The sequence below is a fragment of the Macrobrachium rosenbergii genome, chromosome 20 (genome assembly GCF_040412425.1).
Source record: "Macrobrachium rosenbergii isolate ZJJX-2024 chromosome 20, ASM4041242v1, whole genome shotgun sequence".
Lineage (NCBI taxonomy): Eukaryota > Metazoa > Arthropoda > Malacostraca > Decapoda > Palaemonidae > Macrobrachium > Macrobrachium rosenbergii.
In genome coordinates, this window is record NC_089760.1 from 13078878 (window position 1) to 13100455 (window position 21578).

Below are 21578 nucleotides of genomic sequence, written 5' to 3' on the forward strand. Positions count from 1 at the left end.
TTAGCCTAATTTAGAGAAATTTTCCAGTATTTTCCTTTCCATCTTGTGTAGAAAATAAACCCATATGAACTAAGAACTTAGGTGTGATTTTAGAAGTCTCTATGCAGAAGACCTCCTCTCAGTAGGAAGAATAATGACTACACACAAATTACATACAAGAGAAGATAGATACCACAGAGATGTAAGCATAGAGTAAACATCGAATCCGTATATCAGCACTAATTAAGGAGATGTGTTGAATAATTTTGTCAATGAGAATAAGATCTTAACCGCGTTTTATTGTAACCATTTACACTCTTCGATACTGTGATTCTGATATAGTGATGACACAGTACTGTATGTGCAAGTATAAACTGATTTGTAATTCAATCTCAGACTGTGGTGAGCGTATTAATTTATGAATTGTAAAAGAAGGGATGCACGCAAAGAATGATTTTCCTTTTACAAATATTAGATGACTGAAGATAGTCGTCACTGAAGAAAAATACTTCCCAGCAATCAAAACTGGTTGTCATTATAACATAATTTTCTAAATGACTGAAAACAATGACAGGTTACTTATACCTCATGGTCATTTAACATCGCTTTTCTTTGTAAGTCCTTCTGTTTCTGATATGGAAATTTGATTAACAATGTCAGGGGTCTCCTTGGTAACAATAAACCCAAAAGACCTATGAAAATGTGTCTGGACGATATCTAAATCTTCATCTGAGAGTTTTCGGATAACAATGCTTCACTCTTATTATGGGTTATTGGATATTTTCTTTAAAAAATTTTGGACATCACAGCCTCCCTCTAAAAGTCCATGGTTATCATAACTTCTATATTACAAACCTAGATTTCACAGTTCCATCTTAACTGAAAGATCTTGGATATCACAGATTCCCTGTCAAAGGCTCTTGGAATTCATAGCTTTCCTCCAAAGGATTTCTTGATGCTGTAGCCTCCCTCAAAAAAGGCTCGTGAATCTCATTTTACTTATGTTCCTAGATATCATAACCTCAACCCGAGATATTGGATGTTATAGCTTCGTGTTAATATGGTGACGATACAGTTGTCAAGACTGCCTGTGAGTGGGCACACTATTTTTGTATTTTTCAACTCGCAGTAAAGTTGTCTGAGGAGATATAGTGGTAGTCGTAGTCTAATGATCACAAAAACTTTGTTCTCGTCTATCATTGCTTGTGCCTTCCTCTCATAAACAACCTGACGGTAATGATTTTTCCCTAAGTATTCCATTAGGTAATATGTTTTCTTTTAAAAAAAACTGTCGCTCTCCTACACCCATGGATGTATATGTGCATAAATGTAACATCTGTTATGAATTCCTTATCTTAAAACTTTTATTTCCAGCTTTATTAAAAAAAACCACTTTTTCCAAACCTTACATTCTCAAGTTTCTTTTCCTATTTCTAACAGCTCTCTTTCGATCCTTTATTTTTGAAATTTCCCTTTTAGTCACCAATGTATTTTGGTAAGTATTTTCTATTCGAATGTTCTTTTTTTATATACAATTTTGTTATATGTTCTTGACGTGTCTTGTAAGTCTTTTTGTGCCTTTCAATTTACCTTCAAGTTTCTGTTTATGTGTGATTTTGTTAAGCCTTGTGTGTACAAACGCATTTCTTACAATTTATGTTTTCTTGTTCAATAGTTGTTTTGTTTCGGGTTTATCCTTCTACTTCGAGGTACTTTTTTTTTTTTTTTTTTTTTTTTTATTTCATTTTTTTTTTTTTTTTTTTTTTTTTAGTACTTTCACCTTCAGTGCTCAGTTTTGTCTTCTTTTCTTAGACTATCCGCACTACCTTCTTTTCATTTCCTTGTGTTTTACATCTGTCCTTTCATTCTTAATTATTCTTTCTATCATTTTGTTCCTTTACTTCCCCGAGCGTTATTCAGAGTTATGTATTCTTTGCAACTGAATACCTATATTCAAAATACGTTCGTGAGAGTAATCTTGAAACAAATAACTTAAATTACTCAAGATCCAAGGTAATTATAGTTATATTTTTTTATTCTTACTACTTCTTCTCTGTGAACTTTCAGTTCTTCAAGCAAAGATCTTTCAGTGTATTTATATAATCTTTAAAGATATTCCTTTGATTCTCAAATGTTTGTCATGTGCACAAAATCAGTAGGTGAATTCATGATTTACAAATGTGCTGAAGTGATGTATCTCATGAAATGTTGCTGTTAAAATCAGTACCTATTCAATAGATGGATGCAAATTTTACGCATATGCAAATTAATGTAAGTTTTAAAAGTGGTACAATTTAATTGCACGAATGCATACTTAGGACACATGCAGAAGTATGATATAACTATTAAAGAAATGAAATAATGAGCTTCTTACGAGATAAGCAGTGCAGTGGGTAAGAAAGCCTATTTCCCACTCAGGGAAGACATGGCACCGAAAAGTTTCAAGAATTCCATCGTTTGCAAATGGAATAAAATACATAATTTCCTTGCGAATAGAGCAGTTGTGAGTTTCCCCAATCATGTCCCTCGGTAATGTTTGGCATTCCACTTTTTACGTAATTTCACGTTTTTATTTATTTATTTGTTTATTTTTGTTCTTTTGCTCAGTTTCCCGTACAGTCAAATACTTATTCTGTCCTAAATGCTTTCCGATATGGCAACGTAACAGACCGAAAACAAATCAACATTGGTCGCACATAACAAGATTATTTTTTATTTGACGCACGTACGCTGTGATGAATAAAAAAAAATAAATAAAAAAGAGATTTATGCTGTTTCAACAGGCGTTACAATATTCTAAATCCAATTTTTCAAACTATTGTAGAGGGATTAAGTGGAAAATGCGACAAAATCAAAATTCACAAATGCTTTGTTAGTGTGAAAAAATCACAATGCTGATTCGCTAATCTTGACTTAAAGGAAGGATAATCCCAGATTTATTTCATAAAGAAAAAGAGAAATGGAAATTGGTTAACAAGATTAACATCAACAATGTGTTTAAAATCAGTTCATGCCTATTTTCGCCGCTGCTGCTGCTGTCGTCATTGTTGTCGTTGGTAGGTTCATATTAGATACAAAATATGCCGTAATCTTCTCCACAAGAGTCGAACAGTGTGGAAGAATTTCCTGCCTAATAATAGAAGCGGTGTTGTATAGTTTCATTCATCTCTTTTGCAGAAATCTAACTTTGTTTTGTCATCCATGGAAAACTAACCTCTTCTTCTTCTTCTTCTTTTTCGCGTCACACAGATATGGTTTAAAAATCGCAGAGCCAAGTGGCGAAAACGAGAGCGCCACGCCATGACCGCAGCCATGCCCGGTGACCTGAAGGGCGGATGGGGAGCCCAACTCAACGGCTTCGCGTGGCCTGATGACGGGTTATATTCCGGCTACTCCTCCTACAACAACTGGGCCAGGGTCACGCCCCCGGCCCTCAGCACGAAGAGCTTCGCCTGGGGTTTCAACGGGGTCAACATGAACCCCCTGATGAGCCAGCAGCCATCGGCCATGTCACCCATTAACTGCTTCCAGACACCCACCCAGAGCATGGGCAGCTCCGCGTCAGCGGCTGCCGCTGGCATTATGCCCACGTCGATGGCATCGTCCCTGGGTTCCAGCGCCGGGCCGTGCCATTACCCTGCCCCTACAACCCCCTACGTATATCGCGATCAAACTTCCCCGATGAGCACTTCGATAGCTTCCCTTCGCCTGAAGGCTGCCAAGTCGCACTCGCCGGCCTTCACCTACGCTCCCGTGTCCCCTCGACAGAGCTCGCTGTCCGCTTGCCAGTACTCCATGAGCGACAGATCAACAGTCTGAAGGGACGGCAAAAGCTCCTACGCTGAAGCGGAGTCTCTTGAATGGTTTGGTTTTTATGAGTGATATACATACATACATACATACATACAGGACTATTTATATAATCGAAATGCTGGTTAGAAATGTGACATTTCAAACGATTTTGTGGTTGCTGAAATTCACCGTCACAGTTAGTAAAGCAGCGAGAAAATGTATTCAAAAGTGCATGAAAATTCGGTATTACAATTTGTTATTGACTGCACCAGACTCTCTCTAAGTTGTGGAAAAGAAATGAATAACAGGACTTGTCACAATGTCACGAACATTAAATTTTAATCAGACTCGAGAATTACAGTCCGGCAAAGAAAGTGACCTGAGTTCTTCGAATGGGTTATTATTATTAATATTATCATTATTATTATTATTATGATTAAGGTTTGTTATTGTTGTTTCCCGGAAACGAGAAAGAAACAAATGATCACCTGTTGCACTTTACGAGCTACTTAGTAACAGAAGATTAATTCCAGTGGAAAAACGCTTGGAATAAGGCAACGCAAATTAAGAATGCATCCGGCAGAAACGAAACATTTCTTTTAGGATAACGCAATTATATCCGCAGCGAATTCAAGTCGCTAATTCTGACGTTCTGGGTGCATATGTGAACTCTTTCCTCCCGAAGTGGAAATTATGATTTTGAATTATGATGCGAGAAAATCCCTCTGAAAACTGGCAAGATTAAGGCACGATCTTAACCCCCCCCTTCCCTTCCCTTCCCTGCCAAGTTACGGTGTGGTGTCGGAAGTTCATAACTTCGTTTGACATCCATTGCCTTTTCTTGTGACTTCTTCTCACATCAACTAAGTTGTCATTGCGACTGGAATGTCCTTAGAGAGGTGTGCATCATTGCAATGTATATTCACAAAGAAACGTGTATTAGAAAAGGAATTGTGTATATGAAGCAATATGTAACATAAATCATGCGAACAAAGACAGTATAAAGCATGGTTCATGTGTATATATATATATATATATATATATATATATATATATATATATATATATATATATATATATATATATATATATATATATATATATATATATATATATATATATAGTGTGTGTGTGTGTGTTTTTGTGTTAACGTGTTTCCATGTGCATATGCATATGAGTAAAAGTTAATGCACGTCAGATGGACCACTCACACGTACACACACACACACACACACACACACACACACACACATATATATATATATATATATATATATATATATATATATATATATATATATATATACATTACATTATATCTGTCCCACAGAGTTGAAATAAACCCTTCAGTTGCCAGAAAAAAAAAGATTTTACGATTTCTGAAGAAAGCAAAGAAAGTGTGACATAAATTGAAGAGGATACAATGACATGACTTTATATAATCTTATTCGAACTCTCAAAGAAAAAGGAAAATATTTCAAAATGTGTAAAAGGGAATATAAGAAAATATTCTCAATTCTCCATCAAGGAATGATGACTTATTCGCATTGAAGCGAATCAGATCTCTTCCGGTCACAGTGAAATCGAGTCTGAGATACTCGCGCCACGGCCAAGTGTCTGATTACGATGTAAACATAAACATACGCATATACATATATACGCACTCTTAATTTTTATAACTGTATATAAAGACCTCCTGATATTTGTTTTCTAATTTCTTTCCGCGGTGAAACGTCTTCCAAAGTTTGATTTTGAAGCTGAAAGGAAAATGGTGTCCATGCAAGAAGGGCCGTCTTTTTTAGAAGGCTGGACAGATATCTGTTATCTCGTGATGTCGAAGGCGGGAACGGATCTTGTTCCAGGCACTCACGTCAGTAATTATTTATATGGCTGCTTAGTTGTCTTTCATCAGCCGCCTTTTGACACCCAGACCTCCGCTGAACTGAAAACCACACCTCGAAATGTCATGGTCTGCGTGCTTGTTTTCATTTCTGTGATAAAAATAAATCTTATTTCTTTTCGTTTCATTAGAAGACTCTCATCTTTATGCAGCAACTGTTCTGTTGTAATGTTTCCTTTTCTTTTTGGGGAGTTATAAGATACTCGGAATTTCCATAATGATATTAATTTCTTCTCTGTACTTGTGATGAAAGAAGTGTCGCGTATGGTGTGTGTGTAAGACAATCGCCTGGGAAGTGTGTGTAATCCGGTAGAACAAAATTTGGTTCCAAAAGGGGCCATGTGACTTGTTTGACGGCAAATGAAGAGAAAATGTAGTCTAAAACCATCTGAAAACTTTGGTTGAATTTTCGGGTTTTGTATGACACCTGAAGTTCAGTTCAGGTCCTTTAATGTGCAATAAAATGGGGACGATTATATCGGTATGTAGAAATAACGCCCAGAAAAAGTATATCTTTATATTTTCACCAGTTTATTTCCTGTATCTGTTCTTCGCTGAGTAGAAGTGCGGTTTGATGGAAAGTTTTGATAGCTGGTGATTTTTGTCAAGATTTTCATATAATCTGAAAAAGATGGAAGGGTTTTGGCAAAGATATTTTGAAGGCTTTTGCAAATAATTTCGAGGAGTGAATATGAGACAGCAGAAACCAATGAAGGTTGTTACGAAGTAATTTTGTGGTTAATTATTTGTGCTACGTATGATCCCTTATAGTGATAAGGGAAGATCCACAATCAACACGTTTCGTCATTATGCGTTCAAGTTTGCTAAAATCTTTACCATTTATGTTCTGTCATCAATGTTATTTTTTGGGCGTTTCAGGATCGTAACTGAATCTCTTGTAGAAGGTGAGGCTTCCCACTGTTTAGGAAGAGGGTAAGAAATAATATCCGTAACACTTGTACTTTATGAAGGTGCTATATTAAACTATGAAAGGAATGTTATAAATAAGATATGACGTCAGAGTCGCCTATGTACACAAACATATATATATATATATATATATATATATATATATATATATATATATATATATATATATATATATATATATATAATATATATATATATAATGTATGCATGTATATACATATATAAATATATGTACATATATATACATGTATATATACATCTACATAGATATATACATATATACATTATATATGTATATATATATATATATATATATATATATATATATATATATTAAACTCTGATGTGCTTTGCAGTGCCATGAAAATATTCACAAACATACCAAGCCGGAATTATTACGAACGACCGAATTTCAAATATTCATTTCTAAATCCGTCAGTTTCATAGACAAATAACTTGGTTTACAGCGCTCTAGAAAACATCTCCTTCCGTGTCATGTCGCTGAACCAATGGCAGAATTCATTTCAAAAAGGTCATTTCACCTGATCATATTTATTTTCCCACATCTGTCTCCAAATTAAGATACTTAAGGGTATGATTGATAGCAGTACAATTGTATGCCGATAGAAGAAAAGATGTGTATGCCTGTCACCAGGCCTACTTCCATATTTTTGTACATAGCTGAGTCGCTTCGTCTGCAATAAATGTAAACATACTTCAAGAAACAAACATTGCTGTTATGCCTAACGAAAATCCTTTGATTTAAGGCTACTTTTAGTCATTTTAAATAAAGTTGATGTCGTATCTTCGTTTTCATTACCCCCTGCCATGAACTGACCCGAAAACCAAGGTGTAGTTCGTCCGAGATGTGCTGCCATTAAGCCACCTGGATGGAATCCGACACACTTCGAGTATGTGATCACCTGCATCCACTCTGATGACAGGTAAGTTGAAGTCTATGATAAACACAATAACATTTATATTTAATTCCGGTATTTCATTCTCAGCATCTGAATTTAATTCTGGCATTTCATCTAATCCCTCTTAGTTGGCGTATCTGTAACTCGGTCTGTTGAACTGTCTGAGTGGTGTTTCTTTTCTTTGTTATACACTACGTCTTCCTCAAGGGTGGTAATACTATTCTTTTGAAACTCGGTTATTAGGTAATGGTCTTTTGAGTCATTTGCATACGAATTTTAACAGGGTTTAATGTTAACAATAATAACTACAGTATTTCAACACACAAGCAGAAGCTGTTTCAGAATGACCGTCATTACGCAAAGTTCTTTAATATAATCTCTTCTGTCGAAAGTGTTTTCTTTACTGCTCAAGACCGCGAGGGGTATCCACGTTTTACGTGGCCACTGAAAGAAAAAGTAAAAAGATGCGCCGAAGTTTCTTCGGCGCAATCGAGTTTTGTGTACAGCGTACAATGCTGTATGAAACTCTCGGGCACGGCCCATGAAACTCTCAGCTGCGGCCCATGAAACTTTTAGCCACGGCCTGGTGGTGGCTGTGTTGTGGGGCACCTATAACGCTGCCAGACGCACGATCATGGCTAAATTTAACCTTAAATAAAATAAAAATTATTGAGGCTAGAGGGCTGCAATTTGGTATGTTTGATGATTGGAGGGTGGGTGATCAACACACCAATTTGAAGCCCTCTAACCTCTGTAGTTTTTAAGATCTGAGGGCGGACAGAAAAAGTGCCGATGGATAGACAAATAGCTATCTCTATAGTTTTCTTTTACAGAAAACTAAAAAAGAGGAAGAAAGTAAAAGAGTTGACGGACACCGTAGACCGGCGTTGATGACCATACCGATTAATACGGCAATTTTGCCCTTAAAACCAATTAACTGGATATGAGTACTTTGTACAGTTGTGCAAATTTTTATGTATCGAATGTCACAAAGACCATGGTACTGACGAAAATTATGCGTTATTCATATCATTAGGAAAAGTTACCATATGTGCTAAAAGTTAAATGCCGATGTACACTCAACGCCTTGGGAGTGATGGTTGGAAGACGAGAACGGTTGTGGGCTTAAAGGCATATGGCCTCAAGGAATATATTTTGGAACTTAAACACTACTATTCTCTTATCAGGATCAAGACACAGACGTCGTTTCTTTCACCTTTTCTGCAAAAAAATATTTGTTTTTTTGACTTCATTATTATTATTATTATTATTATTATTAATATTATTATTATTATTATTATTATTATTATTATTATTATTATTCAGAAGATGAACCCCATTCATATGGAACAAGCCCACAGGGGCCACTGATTTGAAAATCAAGCTTCCAAAGACTATGGTGTTCATTCGAAAGAAGTAACAGAAGGTAACGGTAAATACAGAAAGAGATCAGTATTGGAAAAACAGATAAATCAACAAATCAATAAAAAAAGAAAAATTTAAGAAAAATATTAAAATACACATTAAATTGCATTAGGGTAGTAATGCATAGTGCACTGCATCTTCGCTTGAATTTCTGAAGTTCCAATTGCACGACATCCTCAGTCCAACGGTGTGAGGAATAAAGGAGGACCTCTGGAACTGGGAAGTTCGACAGCGAGGCTCATTTACCGCATACTGGCGCTGATGTTCAGCAAATCTGGTTGCTCTCGGCAGATAAATATGGGATCAGGGATCAATTGTGAATGTGAAAGATCTCTGTTAAAACACAACTTATGAAAAAGTGACAAACAAGACACCATCCATCGATGGTCCAAGTTATAACTGTTGACATTAGGAAACGGAAACCTACCACCACGAACCACTCTGTCTAAAAGGTAAATCTCTGGCAGAAAAAGTAAGTATATCTTAGTTTAACCAGACCACTGAGCTGATTAACAGCTCTCCTAGGGCTGGCCCGAAGGATTAGGTTTACTTTTACGTGGCTAAGAACCAATTGGTTACCTAGCAACGGGACCTACAGCTTATTGTGGAATCCGAACCACATTATAGCGAGAAATTAATTTCTATCACCAGAAACAAATTCCTCTTGTTCTTCACTGGCCGCTCGGAGATTCGAACTCACGACCAACAGAGTGGTAGTTGAGAACGGAAGCCGCTCACCCAGCAAGGAACTATCTGGGAGAAAGCAGGCATCCACACCAGAGAACAGTATTCTGGTAAAGCAGTGTTTCCCAACCTTTTTTGGTTGTGACCCTAAATACAGTCTTAACCTAGCCCAGTGACCCTAAATGTGTGAACATATAGTAAAAAATCCAATCCTTTTCATGTTTCCGTTATACTGCAAATGTTTATGTATTAACGTTATTCTATTTATGTAAGTTTATATTTACTAATACAATAATGTTAATAAATTTGAAACTGAAAAGAAAACAAGTGTTAAAACACATGAACTTGCATATCCGGTCACAAAAAATATAAGTTTTTCTTCAATGGCTAGCAATCACAGCTTTTAATACTTTGCTGATAAATTTCAATGATTCATCAAATTAATACAATGAACTATATATAAAAAATGGCTAGCGTAAGAACCAAGTAATATACCTTGGGAATAACCAGGGACCACATTGAAAGAAAGACTACAACAATTTATAAAAATCAAAAAGTTTTCTCAGTGGCTATCTTGAAACTGCATGAGTATGGGTGCTTTATTAGCGCGCTTCTTTTGAAAGTATGTGTCTGGGAGAATCTTCACGCTGCCCTACTGAAGTAAATCAGCTACATTACTCAAAATCAAAATGTGACCAGCTATGAAAAATTATTATTATTTTTTAAGACCCTCCGGCGACCCTCAGAAAAAGCCTCGCGACCCTCATTTGGGTCGCGACCATGGGAACCACTATAGTAAAGGAAGGACAAATGCCCTAAAACAGGTTACATTGATTTTATCACTATAATGAATATATGAGGCCTTGCGAACAATACCTAATTTTCGTGCGGCATTTGCTGAAACTTTCATTAGATGTTTCTCATAAGTAAGACGTGAGCCAAAAGTTACACCTAGAATAGTTAAAGCTTCAGACTCATTCAGCCAAGTCCCACCCACTTGAAGGGAAGGATAGAATGGAAAATCTGTACGAAATCTGCTAATCAATAGTGTTTGCGTTTTACTGGATTTCAGCCTTATCTCCCCAAAGACTAGACCATTCACTGATCCGGGCCATGTCCCGATTGAGGATGAGGGCAGCTTCATTTCTCATAAGTGGAGACTACTACACACAAGCGTTGCATCATCGGCATACTGAACAATCTTGTTTTCCAGGTCAATGGCCATTTCACTTGCATACACTCAAAATAACAGTGGATCAAGAACACTACCCTGTAGAACTCCAGACACTTAGGTCTTGGTTCATTAAAAATCCTATCAATAGCAACTCGCCGCTGCCTACCTGTAAGGAAATCTTGAAGTAATCCTAAAATATATCCACCCACTCCAAGATTCTAAAGTTTATAAATAAGTGCCTTGTGATTTACTATATCGAAAACAGCATTAAAATATACTTGAATTACTCTGACCCAAAACCCTTATCAACTGTAAGTTAATGATAGGTGTTAAAGAAAAAACTATTCTAAAATTAATGATAGGTGTTAAAGAAAAAAGTATTCTAAAATGAAATATGGACAAAACAGAACTAATTCTGCATTGTTAAAGAAAGTCACAAGGATACAAGCATTCACTTCTTTCCCTTTCTTCACTGCATGTCCACATATCTTGACAGGTACACAGATCCGCCCTTCAGCTGGTCAAAGAGCAGACAGCCAGGGAAAATTTTGCTGGAAAATTAAATTTTGCCTATAGAGTTAGATTTTATCTCAATAATGGCTCAAAACCAATTGCATTTGTAAGCCCTAAAGTTTTTCGTGCACATAAGTTGCGTTAAACATTTTGTTTACTTTACTTAAGTACACGATTTCCAACCTCAAAACCCTAGTTCTACAGATAATCGAAATGACTGCAGTTTACATTTTGTTTACCTTACCTAAGGACACGATTTACAACCTGATAACCTTGATTCTACAGAGAACCGGAATGACCGCAGTTTACATTTTGTTTACCTTACCTGGGGACACGATTTCCAACCTGAGAACCCTACTTCTACAGAGAATCGAAATGACTACAGTTTACATTTTCCTTACGTTGCCTAAGGACACGATTTCCAACCTGAGAAACCCGGTTCTACAGAGAACCGAAATGATTGCATTTTACATTTTGTTTACCTGGGGACACAATTTCCAACCTGAGAACCCTGGTTCGCCAGAGATCCAAAATGACTATAGTTTACTTTCAGTATTCCCATTTTCCCTGACCCTTCTAGCAAGTTTTCTAAATCGAATGCTTTGGTAACGATAACGCTCGTCACTCAGAGGTGAGCAATACGCAATCAGGGTAACAAAGACGAGGTTTACAGCACGTTTCTCTCACTTTCCAATTAACTTCGTTATCGCAAATACATATGTCATCACGGGCTTCAGGTGTCAATTATTAGATTTCGGGTGACTGATTGATAACAGCCGTTGATAACAGGCAACGAGAAGTGATAGCCTCCAGGGTCTTTTGAAATGTTATCTCTCTCTCTCTCTCTCTCTCTCTCTCTCTCATTATGTTTTTCAATCTCTTATCGTTTTATGAGGCAAGTCTACCCATTGCTCCGCGGTCGTACAAAAATGTAAAAAATTTAGTCAGTCTATGAATTAACATTTCGTTGACACCTTAATCTCAAGGACTTTATCGTTTAGGGATATTGTAATAGAAATTCTCTCTCTCTCTCTCTCTCTCTCTCTCTCTCTCTCTCTCTCTCTCTCGTAAGGATACGTATGCTGTATATACCATTTTTGTGAGACATCATCCAGTAATATATTTCTATACAATCACAAATACACACAAAGTAAACCAAACTTTCCTAATTCCGGTCTGTATCATCAAAGAATCGAGCAAGGAATCCAGAGAACAAAATGTCAAAAGCACCGCCTGATCCTTATTCTCGCACAAGAATCTTTCCAGAATCAGACCGGCCCCATCCACTGAGCCCATTTTGCGACACTCAGAGAGTATGTTGTCCCCATCGATTCTGCTGGAGATGGATCACTCCAACATTTGGGGCCAACGGCCGAGAAAGAAAAGAAAATAGAGAGAGAGAGAGAGAGAGAGAGAGAGAGAGAGAGAGAGAGAGAGAGAGAGAGAGAGAGAGAGAGACGCCACTTGGTGCAATGAATGACGCTTGGCTATTAGCTGTGATAATGTTTCTAACTGCACAGCGAAACTTATGAAAAATAAGACCATGACGAGTACTATATCTTTCTGCCGAATTTCGTAACAAAAATCGGTACATTATTATTAATATTATATTAAAAAGGATGGCTGCGTCGTGCGAGTTAATCTCATAAGGAAAATTGGGAAGACTCAATATAAGATCAATTCGCACGATGCAGCCATCCTTTTTAACAGGACATGCTTAAGAGAGGATCTATTTCCTTCCTATTATTATTATTATTATTATTATTATTATTATTATTATTATTATTATTATTATTATTATTATTATTATTTCAGTATGTGCATACCCTGACTATGAATTAGCCATAGAGGTAATTAAACTCGCTAATTAAGACACATAATTCATAATAAAACATCCAACGTGGAAAAAAGGAAAGCGTATTAAGGAGATGATATTACAAGCAGCGACAAAAACAAACAAGCAAAGACAGCAAAGGCAATAAACATAAATAGTTACATACCTAACCAGTAGTTCAGAGATGTCAGGAGAGAAGGTAACTAGGTCCAACAAGTATTTAAGTCGCTTTTGTCACTTCATGGAGATTCTTTGTGAGCGACTGATAAATGCGATGGGAACTTCACTGCGTCTGGAGTAAGACCCATGTGTTGTCGTCCAAGTCAGGGGTTCTCAACCTGCGGGTTACAGCAGTCTTAAGGATGCTTCTAAGAGAGCCTTTGGTTTTCCACTCTTGTACAGTATCAAAATGTGCATTGGTTAGGATGTTAATGATTAAATGACCAATAAATTACTGTAATTTTCACTGGCTGATTGGAACTAAAGTAAATCTTTTGATTTTGTCAGCGTATCTGTACCGTTAAAAATAATAATGGTAATATAAGAGAATGTCGCGATTTCGAGTCTCGATCCTAAGGACATTATATACGTACCGTGCCGAAGCTCGGAAAGGTACCTCCATTTTGCATACCTGTTTAAAGGAGCCAATCGTGGGAGAGGATTGCCCTGGGTTTGAAGACGGCAAATCTAAACGTGGGGTCCATTTCCCGCAAACTACATGTGCTATACACGTAAATACATGGATATGAATGCACTTTTATGTTGTAGGATAAGTGACCATTCTTTTTTTCGGCATCAGGTAAGATCGGTTACAAGCTGACGGTCTGATAAAAAGGAACTGTCGACCTAACCGCGCAACAACTTCTCGCTGCTGGGAGAAAGGGCGCTGGTGACTGGTACGATACATGTACATACGCTACCGGGGTCTAAGCGATGCCAGGCAGGGCAGCCGATCGAGACTACGGTCTACCCCAAAGCCAAATCAAAGTCCTTCAAAAGAAGGCATTGTGCTTATCCCATACAAATGGGAAAAAAGCACGTTAAAAGAAGAAGAAGAAGAAGAAGAAGAAGAAGTGTTAACACAAAGGTTACATGGCAGGAAGGACTTTGTTTAGTCTTGGCCAACGAGATTAAGAATCTTGAAAATGAAACTGTTTTTCAAAACTGATAAAGTTTTGTATTCTTGTTAATCAGTACAATGCAACTTTTCGAACTCTGAGTCAAAGCAATGACTCTCGAGAGGTGTTAATCTTTGCAACGTGGTTTTGAACATAAACAAAGATGTTGTTACGTTTAATAAGAAAAACGATGATCATGCTGAGTATTAAAAAATAAGAAAAAAGATGTTTTTGCTTTTTCTTACCACTTACAAAGATACAGATGAGTATTCATGACAGACAATAAAGAGTTGATTACAATAGAGGTACTGTTAATTTCTGAAAAATAACTCAAGATTTGAAAATAACCTATAATTACTACCAATTACGAGAATATGGAAAAAATGCAAAATAGAAATGGGAGCTTGAAACGAAATAAACACACAATTTGTTGAAGCTCACTGTTAATTGATATATAGCACATAACTATTGAAAAAATGTACAAAAATAAGAATCAAAATTGCTGAATCTAAATTTCAATTCAATCGTTATATTCTGTTAGCCACATTAATTTACACTAGTTCCTCGTTGGACGAGTCGGTAGAGTTCTCAGCCAGCACTCTGCTAGGCCAGAGTTCGAGTCTCCGGCCGGCCAATGAAGAATCAGAGGAATTTACTTCTGGTGATAGAAATTCATTTCTCGCTATAATGTGGTTCGGATTCCACAATAAGCTGTAGGTCCCGTTGCTAGGTAACCAATTGGTTCTTAGCCACGTAAAATAAGTCTAATCCTTCGGGCCAGCCCTAGGAGAGCTGTTAATCAGCTCAGTGGTCTGGTTAAACTAAGGTATACTTAACTTCATATACTGCAATATACAATGAGGGGTGTGTATCCCTATCATTTTTCCAGTGTGTGTGTGTGTGTGTGTGTGTGTAAAAAGCACTGTCTACGGGAAACTGACTCCAGGTTCAGACTTTCCGTAATCCAGTTAGGGATGGAGTTTCTAACCTTTTCTTCGCACCTCGTCTCTCACCACTGGCCGGGATATAAGAACACCGGCAACTTATCAAAACACATATAAGTTGAACAAATCAACGACTTATTGGTCATCCTAACCACTGTTTCATACTGTTACGCAGCATTTGCTTTGGATTTGTTCTCCCCTTACGGTCGCTGACTTGCTTTCAACCTGAATGCGATATGTATGTGGTAAGTTGCCGACAAGTGTTTATGACGCGTTTTGCTGTATGTGGATACACCTTAACTATGCAGGTGAAGTTGGTCCGAACTTCGATATTAAACGTAACTTCACAAATATTGGAACTTGCCATCTCGACCCTCTTTTATATTACCGCTATTTTTTGCGATATGGGGCATTAGTGGATTATTAATGAAAAGAAATATTTTTTTTAATTCTTGACCTTTTTTTTTAATAAATCGCAGTCCAAACAGAATCTTTCCTTTGATCATGGATATTATATGCGAGAACGTTCAGTGATAGTAATCAGAAAATTTACCATGTTTTGAAAGTTAAATCTAACAAGAACAATATCCTTGTCTTTCAAAACTTCAATAATTATCTTTGATACATCTAAAAAAAAAAAATCCGGAAACAGGTATCGGAAACACCATAAGACTTTCAACTTACGAAATCCATCCAAAGCATTCAGAAAATATTCGGGGGAAAAAAGCCTCACCTAAACTTGCGTATAATATCATGTAAATTCAGAGGTAGCCAAATTTCCGATTCCATCCAATATTTCAAATGAAGTTTGTCTCTGAAGGTTGACGACTTACGCTTTAGAAAGAACGCCCATCAATTATTTATTGAAATTCTCTCTTGTTAAATACCACGCTTAGTTTATAACAGTTCACCAGTAATTTTTAATCTGTAACTAAGAGACGTATCCGATTGCCATGGAACAAAAAAAAAAAACTCTTGACCCTTTTCGATCTTCACTAACCAGGGTATACAATTGCCCAAAAACTACAAGATGTTAAAAGAGATTATAAAAATTTGCAGGCAAAAGATTTCTCTAAATAAATTTGCTCCCTATTACGTATATGTTAAGGTTAACTGTTAGCAAAGAAGCCACTGGAGATATGAAGGGACCCTGATAGCAAATAAAATACAAGCCATATTTTGAGATGCCTTCGGGGTAAAAAAAAAAATCATAGTTATGCCATAACTACGGTTTAATTTAAAGCCAAATATAAAACTTACTGTGAAAAGTGATGTCCTGGAGGATTCGACATTCGAGGTTCAAGTAGAACTAAACTGGGAAAGCCAGCGATAGCGTGGAATGGAACACTCGTCGGTGCCTTGAATGGGAGCACTGGTAAATACTGTAACATAGATGAGATAAAAAAAAATCAGCGCTGGAACACCACTTGTTGCATGGAAATATACATACATACATACATACATACATACATACATACACGCATATATATACTGTATATTATATATGTGTATGCATGTATATACACATATATTGTATATACATACATATATATATATATATATATATATATATATAATATATATATATATATATATATATATATATATATATATATATATATATATATATATATATATAATATATATATAACATATATATATATATACACACACACACACATATATATATATATATTTACACACACACAAGATAAGTGCGATATTTAAATGTCATTTTACGTGACGCGCAATAATTAGATCACTGGTTTCCGATGCTAATTGGTCAGCTTTTTTACATACAAAATGCATGATCCCGTGAAAATTTTTGCCGTCTGTTGCCAGTCTGAAATGCAAAAAATTAAAGAGAAAAGTAATGAAGGGGGCCTTTGGATCTTAAAATTTCATTAATGTTGTTTCTGATGTCAACTTGTTTTTTTAAGTTAGGTCATATCGAAACGCAGTCTATCTGTAGAAATTCAATTATTATAAGTAACAGATAAAAGATATAGGTCAAACAGACTCGTCAATATGAAATTTTAATTGCCTTTTCAACCAATGCGACATACAATTTACGAGGGGAGTCAAACAGGTAAAAACATTATCAGATGCTTCAATTTTAAAAATATGGATTCCCTGACGCTTCCGCGGTGCCGCAAGTCTGACATCTGTTTAGAAGAGAATTTCATGAGGCTTACAGCTTCTTCTTTTATATCTTCTTTTTTTCTTTATTATCTTTCTTCAGTTTACCTCTCGACTTCTATGACCTCTTTGAGACCAATGGTTGCTCACATGATACATCTGAGGTCTGTTGTTAGTAAGTAACGGTTTTTTAAATACATTAACAGTTCGTTAAAATCCTTTTTTTTTTTTTATCTGATTTCGGAACCTCAAGAGGAAAACCGGGTTTTTATTACGAAGGAAAACCCGATATTTTATCACTGCTTGTTAGGCTTGAGACATAAGATAAGCAGCCACAATTACTCTCATTTGAGATACCCAAAAAACTACGAGTAAAGACTTATTGAGCTCTTAGGAAACAAAATTGGGTTCTGTTTTCATTTTTTACCGCTGTTATCTCAACGGAGCTTATAAGATCGAAATATACTTTTTTTTTCTAAATTCAGTTGACTTTACTTTCCATCTCTCTGTATATTTCCTTCTTCTTTTGACTTGAAATGAAAGGCAAGTGTTGTGCCTTGTAAAATACCAAGAGTTGCCGGAACTTGCAACAAACCACGACCGGCTGACCGCAAGCGGTAATGATGATGAGACTCCAGGGCGAAAAGTATAAGCGCAAATGACTAAATTAAAGGTTGCGGTCAATCAATTGTAGTTAAGAATAGGAAAATGTCACACACGTTTCAGAAGGGTGGCCAACATTCAATCATTCGTGTGTATGTGTTCGTGCGTGATCAGCTCAAAGGAAAAACTAAAGAGTGCTGAAGTTTATTGACTCCCAGCTTTCTGTAAAAGCAAGCAAAGAAAATTCGTACTAACGTAAACTGAAAGAAAGTCCCCTTTTAATCTTGCGTGCGCTTGTGCGTCAGAGCTCACGCAAGTCACCTCTTTTCAAAAAGATTTTGCTCATCAAAGAAAGTATTCGGTAATAACTTTCCGTGAAATACATTTTGCTCATCAAAGGAAGCATTCAAAGTATTCATTACCCTTACATACTACCCGGTCTAAAACTCCTTTTTGCCTATTTAATAACAATCCCGGAAAATGGATGCTTATTTGAATGGATTAAGAGGGAATCCCAGGCGATTTAGGCCTTAGCAGAATTCTCAAGGTTGAATATGAGGCTTAACTTATAGAGTCGAAAAGACTGGGGTCGTAATATGAGATGAACGATGTTGTTAAATATCAAATGAGCGATGCCGTTATATTCACTTAATCAAATAACCATTTAGATGGGTATGAGGCTAACAACCTCATCCCAAACATCAACGCGATCTTAGGGGTCACCATAGATCGAGATATATATATATATATATATACTATATATATATATATATATATATATATATATATATATATATATATATATATATATATATATATATAATCAATCAACACAATTATGCGTGAAACAGAAATAAATTTCTGACTCACATCAGGATCAACAGGTCTTTCAAATGAAAGACCAGAGCGCTGCCAAGCAGGCTGCACAAGTCATAAAACAAGTTGGAACCTGAGTGTAACTGTACCTAGGGAATTACCTGGGCAGGTATGCAAGCAGTTAGCCTGCCCAGGTAATTCCTTGGGTACAGTTGTGCTCAGGTTCCAACTTCTTTTATGACTTGTGTGACCTGGTTGGCAGCGCTCTGGTCTTTCATTTGAAAGACCTGGGTTCCAGATGATATGAGTCAGAAATTTATTTATATATATATATATATATATATATATATATATATATATATATATATATATATATATATATATATATATATATATATAATATCAGTGAGCCCACTGAAACTGGCATGGCTGGCCAATCCAGAACGAAAGGTATTTGATACTAGACTTCTCTTCTAAAATGATGGCAAGCACGTTTTTCAAGAAGAGGAAGATCAAATGACTTGAGGCTTCTCTCAGATATCGAGAGTTGGTTTCTTCCGCTCAGTCTCAGAAATAGATCGAAGTTATTGTCAGAATTGAAACTTAATGATTTTTTAGTTTTCTGGAAAAGAAAACTATTGAGATGGCTATTTGTCTGTTCGTCCGCACTTTTTCTGTCTGCCCTTAGACCTTAAAATCTACTGAGGCTAGAGGGCTGCAAATTGGAATTTTGATAATCCACCCTCCAATCATCAAACCTACCAAATCGCAGCCCTCTAACCTCAGTAGTTTTTATTCTATTTAAGGTACAAGTTAGCCATGATCGTGAGCTGTAGGACAGGCCACCACCGGGCCGAGGCTGAAAGTTTCATGGGCCACGGCTCATACAGCATTATACGCTGTACATAAAACTCGATTGCTCCGAAGAAGCTTCTGCGTCTCTTTTGCTTGTTTTGTTTTTTAACTGTTTGTTGTTTCGTCCTTCTCTGTTCAAGAATTTGCTTACTGTTTTTATAATCGCAGGGCATCCGCAGTGTGATTTTTTTTTTTATCAGCTCTGTGTACAAACAAATAGCCTATATGCCAATGCACAATCATATCGGCACATACATGCTTACCGTAATACCGTCCTCTTAGATTAGCATCAATATTTACGTAGTAGGAACTACTATGATGGAAAATAAAATGTAGTTGCTCCTACATAGTTTTGTTATAAAAACTGTGGATTGACTGACTAACTCGATTTGATAATACAAACTGTCGTCACAACAAGCATGGTCATCTATGACGTTGCAATGACGAAAAGTTAATAATATCAGCATGATTTGTATGTCGTGCGAAAGAGGAAAAAGAAGAAATGTTTCACTGTAAGACTAATGATAATACAATTATACTCGTAGGTATTATGTCCAACGCCATGAAAATATTCGATGACATTTCCTTTCGAGTTAGCTTCCGTTTTTATTGATTTTTGAATGACAAAATAAATATAAGTAGCATGAAGTCCTTTGACATATTCATAAATATTTGTGCCATGTTATGCGTATGATTGGATACAAACTCTTATTGCTCCCATATTTTTCACAATGGCTAAAATAAGTGAAAAAAAAAATTAGATTTATTTTTCTACTTAATAGCGTTTTTACTTAAGGGGAGTTTCCCAACTGTTGTAGTTGTTTTCCGCCTTTTGTTATTATTGTAATGTAATAATTACACAACCCACCAGTTAAACAAATCCTAGACGCTCCCATTTATGACATCGTCATTAACATCTTGCCCAAATTTGAACCGAGTATGCAATTATCGGATCTTTCCTAGGATTTTCGGGGTCGTTATCTAGGACTAATATTTCTTGGGGGTCATTATCTTTAAGATACTTACAATCTTTTGTTTATGTTTATACGGTAATCCCATACGAGCTTGTACTAAACACGCCGCAAAGGTGGATGCATACCGGGTTAAAACCTCGGGGTCACTATCTAGGAAAGATCCCAATTATCTTTTATATATTCTGGTGCCGAGTCAGAGTCGCGCATGTTCATTAAAGCTGCGTCGCAAAAGCGCGAGAATGCAGGACTTCAATTTCGCTTTCAGTACTGGCCACTTATTGTGAGTTTTCAGGAAAAGATGCTGAAAGATATCAAGAAATTTGGGTGTTTCATACCGCTATTCCTTCCCCATGATGCGCTCCCTGAACCATACATGCAGATATGTAGAGAATCTGCTGGTCACTTTTACCACATGCGTAACGTAATTGCAATGCACAAAATACCCTCTAAACTTTCTCGATTTCTTCACACTTTTTTGGATACGCTTGTCACTACAAAGCATAAAATCCAGATGGAAGACTGTGAAGAAATTCTGATGCCCATAGCAGGATTCGAATCCTCATCTAGAGTATCAGAACGAGGTCGCGTTACCCACCTGACCACAAGAACTTGCGAGGGCATTGTCGTTACAAATACCAGTAGATATTCTCTCAATCTTTTTTTTTTTCCCAACCATTCAAGTCTTTGCCCAGGATTGTCTCCCTTTTTCTCTCCTTTTTTTTTTTTGCTATCATGATTGATTGATTGATTGGGAAGCCATTGCGTGTCAATGATACTCCTTCCAGTTTCAGGGAAGTAAAAATCCCAAGCGCTAATCCCACGGATAACTTATCAGTTGGAGCTACTTGTCCTGATAACGGATAGCGACGAAGGTTTCAAAACCGGTTCTCTACTTCCTTTTGCATATGATTTTTGAAAAATGACGTCCTGCTTTTATTCAACCGCAAAATTTATGAACTTAGAGGTCGAATTTGTTTA

The 21578-nt window shown here is 36.5% G+C and overlaps 1 protein-coding gene across 1 annotated transcript in view; it reads left to right on the forward strand.

The window, feature by feature from the left end:
* LOC136849054 (pituitary homeobox 2-like) overlaps positions 1-4835 on the forward strand; it is a 103603-nt gene extending 98768 nt beyond the window's left edge. The window contains exon 4 of the mRNA XM_067121960.1: positions 3229-4835. Within this exon, the coding sequence (XP_066978061.1) occupies positions 3229-3798 (570 nt within the window). The 3' untranslated portion in view covers positions 3799-4835. The remainder of the gene's footprint in view (positions 1-3228) is intronic.
* The last annotated feature ends 16743 nt before the right edge of the window (positions 4836-21578 follow it).